Raw genomic sequence first — 8,753 nt, 5'->3', positions numbered from 1 at the left:
GATGGGAAATTCAGGTCTCATGATAAATTGTTGGCCCCTTGTTAAGTATAAAGTCTACACCAAGGCTCAGAAGGAAGCTAAAAGTTGTTTCTCAAAAAGAGAGTAGTTATTTGCACAGGAAGGCAAGGCTTTGTTTCAAAATCCTAAGTTTCTTCACTATGATTCTACTGTTAGAGTCACATCGTGGACTCTCCAAATTATCACTGTCAGCCACTGATGTTCAAGCACCATTGGATCTACTGGTCCATATATTCCAAAAGGCACAGGAGCTTGAATGGTAGTTTGGATCTGTGGCAAATCCTCCTATGTTCCAGTCCCTACTTGACACTAGCAGCTTTATGGGTGACTGTAGATAGGTCACAGTAGTACACCCAAAGGAAGAAACATTACCTCCAAAGTCCAAAGAATCAAACACTGTGCCTCTTTTTTGGTTAAAGGACACAATAGTGCATCCTTCACTATAGAAAAGCATCATGATCCCAAACTGGACACTTAGCAATTTCACAGAATTTCCCTTAGTTTTTTATCTCCTACCTTCTGAAATGCAAATGTCTTACCAATAAGTTCAGAACAGTTTCTCCTTCTGGATCCCTAGGACCTATAAGCCTAGGTCTAATGTCAGCCTAATGTCATCAATGTAATGGGTCAGTGTTATGTCCTGTGAAATGGAAAGTCAATAAAAACCCTGTGGACTATATTATGACACAGAGCTAGAGAGTCAGTATACCAGAGTAAGGACAATGAGTGTTGGTTGCTGGCCTTGACAGCTGAAATCTTACTAATAGGTATTATAATGAGAGTATTTATGGAAAAATGGCCACATACTAGGGAAAAGTGATATATTAACTTGACCAAGGAATGATAACCCACCAGGAATATCAGTGTAATAGGAGACACCATCTGACTAAGTTTAAAATAATCAACTGTCATCCTCCAAGATCCATCTATTTTCCTCACAGGCCAAATTAGAGCGTTGAAGAGGATGTGAGAGGAGTCACCACCCGTGCATCCTTCAATTCCTTGGAGTGTCACTAATCTCAGCACTGCCACCATGAATGCAGTGTTGCTTCGGGTTCACTATTTTTCTAGGTAGAGGCAACAAGTGGCTCCTACTTGATCTTTACTACAATAATAGCCCCCACTTCTCAGGTCAGGGAACCAGTGTAGGTATGTCAGTGTAGGTACGCACTGTGAGATGGACATAAGCTAAAATGCCATTGCTTATATAACTCTCATAAGTCTCTGAGCTGCATGGAGAACCACCAGTGTAGGTATTCTGCCTGTAGCTGAATAAGACCATTCCAATATGTATATTGGAATTGGGAAATAGTCACAGATTGGGATTGGTGACGCACTGTGAGATGGACATAAGCTAAAATGCCATTGCTTATATAACTCTCATAAGTCTCTGAGCTGCATGGAGAACCACAGTTTTGTTTAGTATCTCTAGGAATGAATGTTGATTCAAAGCCATGTTCAGTAATCTAAAAATAGCTTGTGTCATTTGCTGAAAACACAGTGACATTGGTATAAATCTCTTTGGAGAAGGTTAGAAAGAATATTAAGTATGTCTTGTTGATTTAGTTGGACTTTTAAATTTGTGTCTGGGTACTTCAGACACTTTCACCAACTAAGAGGAATATTTGTGGGTTTACATGCTCTCTTCTATACAATGAAAATTAGCTAATAATATCAGAAGGTGAAATTTATAGTGCTTTTCTCATCTATTGTGTTTCACATATTTTGAAATGGGCATGAGATGTTTACAACTATTTCTATTTGGAGAAGAGAAAAGTCACTCTTAAATTGTGTCTGGGTGGAGATCAGACATGACACAATGGAAGGCTGAGATAATAATGCATAAGAAAATAATTTATTATAGTTCAAAGAGGGGAATATACCATAAGTAGCTGAGAGAAAAGCCTGAGCATCCCAGGTGGCCCAACCCAGCTGGTAATAGAAGACCTAACCCAGCCATTGACTCTAAGAATCAAAAACAATAACATATAAATGCAGAAGTTCAGAAATGAAAATATTGACAGTGAATATAGATAGAATAAAGTCTAACAGTTAAATAATTTTATTGACAAGACAAGGTAATCCTTATAATCATTTTGCATAATAAATTTTATTTCATAATTTGTAAGTAATTATTTGAAATTATAATTTTCTTAAGATGGCTTGAGATAAAATCATCATGTGCCAGTGAAAAGGTACAAAATGAAGGGGGAGAAGAAAGAAAATATCAATAGTTTAAACGTATCATATCTCATTGAATGTATTAAATATTTCACTTATCCATTTGTAATGCTGAAAATGTATGTTAAATATGTAATATAAAACAAAACACAATAACTAATAGAAGAGTCCTCTTATTAAAGGAAGAATATTAATTTCATAAATCACATATAAAATTCAGAAATCAAAGGAAATATCAATGTTTTAGCAAGAGTAATACAAAATAAAGGTGCAGGAGGGCAAAAGTGTGATCATGATTGTATATATAATTGATTTCCTTATTAAAAGGAAAAGACTCTCAAGTTGAACAAAAGTTAGCACAGTTCTATGCTGTATCCCAAAGACAACTGAAAAACAAAGCAAATGAGAACTGTTGACAAAAAAAAGAGTGTCCATAAAAGAAAGGTAAAGGCAATAAAAGTGAAAACGAATATGCCAATATTAATAACAGGGAGGGTCAATATAAGATATGGATTGGCTATCAAAAAGAGTGCAAACATTTTAGACTGAGCTAACAGGAAAACTCAAGTGGGGAAGACAGACAGAAATGAGTGAGGAGATTGAAAGATTCTGTATTAAACACATGTATATAATGGTAAATGCCACAAGAAAGAAAATGCATTTAATTGAATTATAAATATTGTGTTAATGAATGTCTTGGTGAAATAACTTCAGTTTCTTTTTTTTTTGTATGCTGTATGGTGGAGTCACATTTCACTATTTTTCCATGTGAGTATCCAATTATTGCAACACTATTTGTTTATATTTTTGTTTGTTCGGTTAGTTTTGTGTTTGTTTTTGCTTGTTTGTTGTTTGTTTGAGGGGGAGTGCATGGACCGGGAATAAACAACTTCATTTTAAAAGAAGATTATTATTTATTTATTCTTTCATTACAAAAATACCATAGTGCTCCATGTTACACATTGAATTTCTGAAATGAATAAGCAGTCTAATAATAGACGAAAAATACAAAAAATCAGAACATGTACAAATCAATACTAGATGTTTAGAGAGTCGCAGTGAAAGAGGGGAAATTGAATTTTGGCTGCTAAAATGCTTGGAACTTAAAGATATGAATATGAGGAAAAGGGAGTCACAGAACTATTTCTGTATGAAGTTGAATAGAGGAAGAGAAGTTGTTCTAGGACAGCTGAGAGTAGACACAAAGCACAAGTCTTTCAGACATGCTGAACCCAGGAAAGTAAGTTCCCTTCTCGGGGCAGGAGAGCACCAGCCTCCACTGCACAGAAAGGGAGCAGCAAGGAGAGTATGGCCGTGGTTGTCTGTGTTTCAGAATGCAAGGCTCTAAGGGAGCAGAAAAACAAATGCAAACACTTCATTCACAGTCTGATATGTGGCAACTTATTGCTTTACCACATAGTGATGAATCTCAGAGAAGAAAATACAGGATAGGATGTTTTCAGAGCTACTGGAGATTAAGGGTATAAATTCATTGAATAAAGTAAAATAACAGAAAATTATTTTTAGAGGAGGCAAGTCTTACCCCATCAAATAACAAAGGCCTGCTGATGAAATGGTGCATTTTATCACTTTTTTCCTTAGGACACGTTAATTAAAAATATTTATCCAGTAAATCTAGTTCATCTATGTTGAGAGGCAAAGCTCTCCCATAGGTCATTTGCCTACCAGATATCCCAAAGGATATTTTCCATAAGTCCACACATGAAACTCAAATATTGAAATGATCTTTCATTTTAGAAGGTCACAGCAAGGTACCTTCAAAACACTATATTAAGCCTGGGAATATTAGCAAACCACACTCAATAAAATAGAACATGTGAATTAGCTTCTAGACAGAATTGCAGGCATTTTGAAATTTATCATCACTAAACATTGCATTTTTGTAGGAAATGTAAACATGTGACGCTGCATCATCTGAAGCACTAGGAAACGTTGCAGGTACTTCAGACACTCTCACCAACTAAAAGGAATAAATGTGAGTTTACATATTTTCTTCCATACATGAAAATTAACTAGTAATATCAGAAGGTGAAATTTATAGTGCTTTTCTCATCTATTGTGCTTCTCATATTTTGAAATGGGCATGAGATGGTTACAACTATTTCTATTTGGAGAAAGGAAAAGTCACTCTTAACTTCTGTGCTGTGTCCGGGATAAGCACAGTAATCTATCTTGTGAACCCTCACTCTGCTATTTTATCTATGATGGCCATAGTTCTGGCAGTTATGTGATTGAAATAATGTATTTAAAATTGAATGATGTTATCTTGGATCATCATTACAGAACCAATCATGAACTAATCAACACATTACTATCATTTGTGGGGCCCTTTCACCCAGGAACCCATGTACGCGAATCCAAGTATTTTTAAATGCAAGAAGAGGGAAGATTAGCTGAGGGAGCTTCGACTTTATTTTGAGAGGTATTAGATATGGGCCCTCCTAATCACTATCACTGAGAAAAAGGGAACCAGTCATTTACAGTTTGGACTATCTGAGGAAGACAGCAAAGCCAGCATGAGAATGACTTTAGCATCAGCAGGCGATGAAGATCACCACCACCTAGACGCTGAATGGAGGAAACACGCGGTGGTGACAGGTGTCCTGATGGGGACTGGAAACCAGCCTCTTTCCCTCTGCTGAGCACTCGGGCAACCTCTGGGGCAGCACACACCTTGAAAACAGGAATAAATGCTTTCAGACATCTACAGAAGACTAGAGCTCAACTAGTAGACATCTGTAAGAAATGATTTCTTTACAGATATCTGTAAGAAATGTATTTGCACATATTTGCAACTTCCCTGACCCTTGTCTTCATAGCTTCTCTGCAAGAAAGAGACTCTGCTTATGGACCCCATAGTAATATGGAAAGGCAACTAGTGAAAATAATTTAATTCTAACTTTGGAAATGCATGCTGATGGAGGAAAACAATTAGTAATTCACTTACATGTCTTCATTTTATTGTGACTAATAATACAATAGGGCACACCAGTAGAAACAGTTTTAACCTCTGATAATATTACATTTAAAAAATGTATTTTTAAAAAATGCTTTAATTCTAATTTGCTGTTTGAAAATGACGTGATACTTCTTTTGATGGCACGTGAATAGGAAGATTAAGGAAGTTTACATTTAAGTAATAACATTTTTATGTATTTATACATATTTTCAACAATACAACCAATGACAACTAACCCAAAAGCAATGACTAGCTCTGGGTGTCATCCTTACTATTTTATGTTTTTTTTAATTGCAGTAATAGTACATAAAAAATTTCCATTTTAACCATTTTGAAATGTATCATTCAGTAGTGTTAAACATATTTACAGTTGTGCGCAAACATCACCACTATCCAATTCCAGAACTTTTTCATCATGTTTTGATGGGTGATATTTTGTGTATTCATAGTGTTAGTATTTTCATACGAGTATTTAAAAGAACAGAGAAATGTATTGTAAGTTCAGAAAGACAATGGACATAAATTTAAAATATAAAAACACATGTGGCAAATATATTTTGTTGTGAACAGAATAGCAATTCAATTAATATTGTTCAAGGAATATACTGACTTGTAATTAAGCTAGCACCCATGTCATGTTCTGATTCATGACACTCCCCTTTCTCATCTCGGGTGAAGGCCACAGTCCATATTAATGTCTGTGTGTATAAATCAGAGCCAAGAACCTCTGTGAAGCCTCGGGGCCAACTTGATGCCTCATGTACCTGAATATGGCCCATGTTGTGCACACGGATGAGTGTGGACCTGAGCAGCACTCACTGCACCGGCAGATGTAGGTTGCATTGCTCACAGATGAGTGTAGTTGAGTATTTGACAGAAGCACCACAGATGAGCAATCCAAGTCAGTGAAGAGTGTAGAAAAGGGTGGTGGGGCACCTCAAGTCCAGGCACACCACAAGGTTTGAATGTGGGAAGCAAATTAACTATTGATATGGAAAACAGATTAAAGTCTGCTCCAGTGAAGATGAATTTGGGGAGAAAGGTAACTCATACTAAATATTAAACTAACATAATATGATGTAATATAACATAACATATCAGAATATAATATACATAGCCACTTACACACATTTTCAGAGTCAAAAAAAATGTTCTCCCAAATACATTGTGTATTAGGATCACATTAGTTATTGTAATAAAATCAAACTTAGTGGCTCGACCCATGCAAACAAAATTTTTTCTTGTGCAAATAACAACATAATAAGAGTCATTTCCTTGTCAGTGAGCCAGACACCTACAATCCTTCCACAGTGGGACACCACCATGTTCACCACTTGTCCTCCATGCTACTACTGATAGCAGGGAAAACACACAGTTCCTTACACTGCTTTCTATGGTGTTGAATAACATGGCCAGCCCAACTCCATAGAGGACAGGATTGCAAGACACCTTTGTCTCCAGGGCAAAGAAGAAAAGTCAATTTCTGTTAAAGTTCAATCAATCAGCAACAAGGAATGGATTTAGGATGTTCATTTTTAATTCATGAAGTATGTTGGTCTACATAAAAGAGATCACACAAAATTAATAGTTAACAGTAAATAACTTATATTTTCTCTGCTCTTTGTGCTTTGCACTCCAGGGTAAAAATATAAATGTGACAGATACAGTACTAAATTTGAGAATTCTTACTAAAATACTAAAGGGATGTTTCAGTAGAGAGGTTTTGAAACTTGTATGAAGAAAAAAATATTAATAGAGGAACTCATAGTTAATTATTGGTGAACTTTCCCCTATTACCTTTCAGTGGAAGCAGTTGAGTTTAACTGATGATGGCACAGAATGAGACAACAGTTACAGGCTTTGTACTCCTGGGACTCTTCCCTGGCGTGAAGCATGCTGACATCCTCATCGGTGTGGTCATCCTCATCTATGCTTCTGCCCTCGCAGGGAATTCCACCCTGATTCTCCTCATCCTGGTGGATTCCCGCCTCCACACGCCCATGTACTTCCTTCTCAGCCAGCTGTCCCTCATCGACCTGCTCTTCATCTCCACCACTGTCCCCAAGATGGCCATTGACTTTTTCTCAGGGAAGAGAAACATCTCAGACACAGCCTGTGGGATGCAGATGTTTCTCTTTCTGATGCTGGGGGGAGCCGAGTGCATTCTCCTGACCCTCATGGCCTGTGATCGCTATGTGGCCATCTGCCGTCCCCTGAGATACCCAGTCATCATGAGCCAGAGGGTCTGCCAGAAGATGGTGATGGGGTCCTGGGCTGGGGGTGCCCTCAATGCTCTAGTCCCAGTTGTCTACACCATGCACTTACCTAAGTGTGGCCGCAAGGAGATAGAACACTTCTTCTGTGAGGTCATGGCAGTCTTGAGATCCTCCTGTGAGGATACCTCTGCATACAAGTTAACAATACTTGTGGTGGGCATTGTGATTCTCCTTATTCCCCTTATCACCATCTTTTCCTCCTACACCATCATCTTCTTCACTGTCCTCCGCATGAATTCCCCCAAGGGGAGGAACAAAGCTCTGGCCACTTGCTCCTCCCACCTGATGGCCGTGGGGCTGTTTTACGGCCCCGCCAGCTTCACCTACATGACTCCTGGTTCCTCACACAGCGCCCTGCAGGACAAGGCTGTGTCAGTGTTCTTTTCAATCGTCACCCCTACATTGAACCCCTTTATTTACAGCCTGAGAAACAAGGATGTTTGGGTGGCACTGAGGAAGATACTGCAAAGGTGTCTCTTCTAAAATTAACATTCCTGATCTTTGTATTTCACATCTTATGAATATTGCGTAATGTTCGTGAAATCAATAAATACCTGTGATCTTTCAGTTCTCTGTCTCTAAATCTTTGGTTCTAATATAATTTGAGTTGATATGGTTTGTGGTCTGCAAAAATATAACATATTTTACCAAGTGAAATAGGTGTTCATATACTACAGTTGAAAGTGACTTTTAAAATTTCTGTTACCTTTGTTTTTTGACATCTGTTTAAATGTGTTGAGTCTGAGTTTAAAACCCTTTGTGAGCTGATGTGATGTATTTTAATAGTGTCTGACCTCCCAGTAGATTTATTCTGAAAAGTACATGTAAAAATTACTTTGCAAAATATTAATAAACTCTTCTGGCTTTTGAAATGACATTTTAAAATATGTTATTTCAGCTAACAATTACTCACCTATAAATTTTTTCTTGGGAAATAATACAATGGAAACTTTTTTTAAGTATGTTAATTTCGGCATACAATAATGTCAGTATTAATAGTCAAATTAAAAAGGAAAAGGAAAAGACTAGTAAGCAATTGTTAAATAGATTATGATTATTAAAGAGTACGTTATTGAGGTAGATAGCATAATGCTAATGCCATTACATTGAAATAAATAAGCAGGTTAAACTGACAACTAATCTCAATACACAGCATAAAGTATTTGCATAAGACCTCCTACATTATCAATTATCATTTCACTGTCCCTTTAATTTTTTGTGTTTTAGCTCTTCCTTTTTTTCCTGCTCTGCGTGTTATCCTACAGCTCCTCTTCTGGGACCACAGGCCCTTCACTTTG

At 37.1% G+C, this 8,753-nt stretch overlaps 1 protein-coding gene across 1 annotated transcript; it reads left to right on the top strand.

Moving 5' to 3' along the window:
* The first annotated feature begins 7,008 nt into the window (after positions 1-7,008).
* Positions 7,009-7,938, top strand: LOC143664780 (olfactory receptor 2T27-like). The gene has a single exon (XM_077138166.1). It carries the CDS (start codon positions 7,009-7,011, stop codon positions 7,936-7,938), a length of 930 nt encoding a protein of 309 aa, XP_076994281.1.
* The last annotated feature ends 815 nt before the right edge of the window (positions 7,939-8,753 follow it).

Source organism: Tamandua tetradactyla, chromosome 20 (assembly GCF_023851605.1).
Source record: "Tamandua tetradactyla isolate mTamTet1 chromosome 20, mTamTet1.pri, whole genome shotgun sequence".
Taxonomy (NCBI): Eukaryota; Metazoa; Chordata; class Mammalia; order Pilosa; family Myrmecophagidae; genus Tamandua; species Tamandua tetradactyla.
The sequence above is the reverse complement of the archived record's forward strand: the minus strand, read 5'-3'. Positions and strand labels throughout refer to the sequence as shown.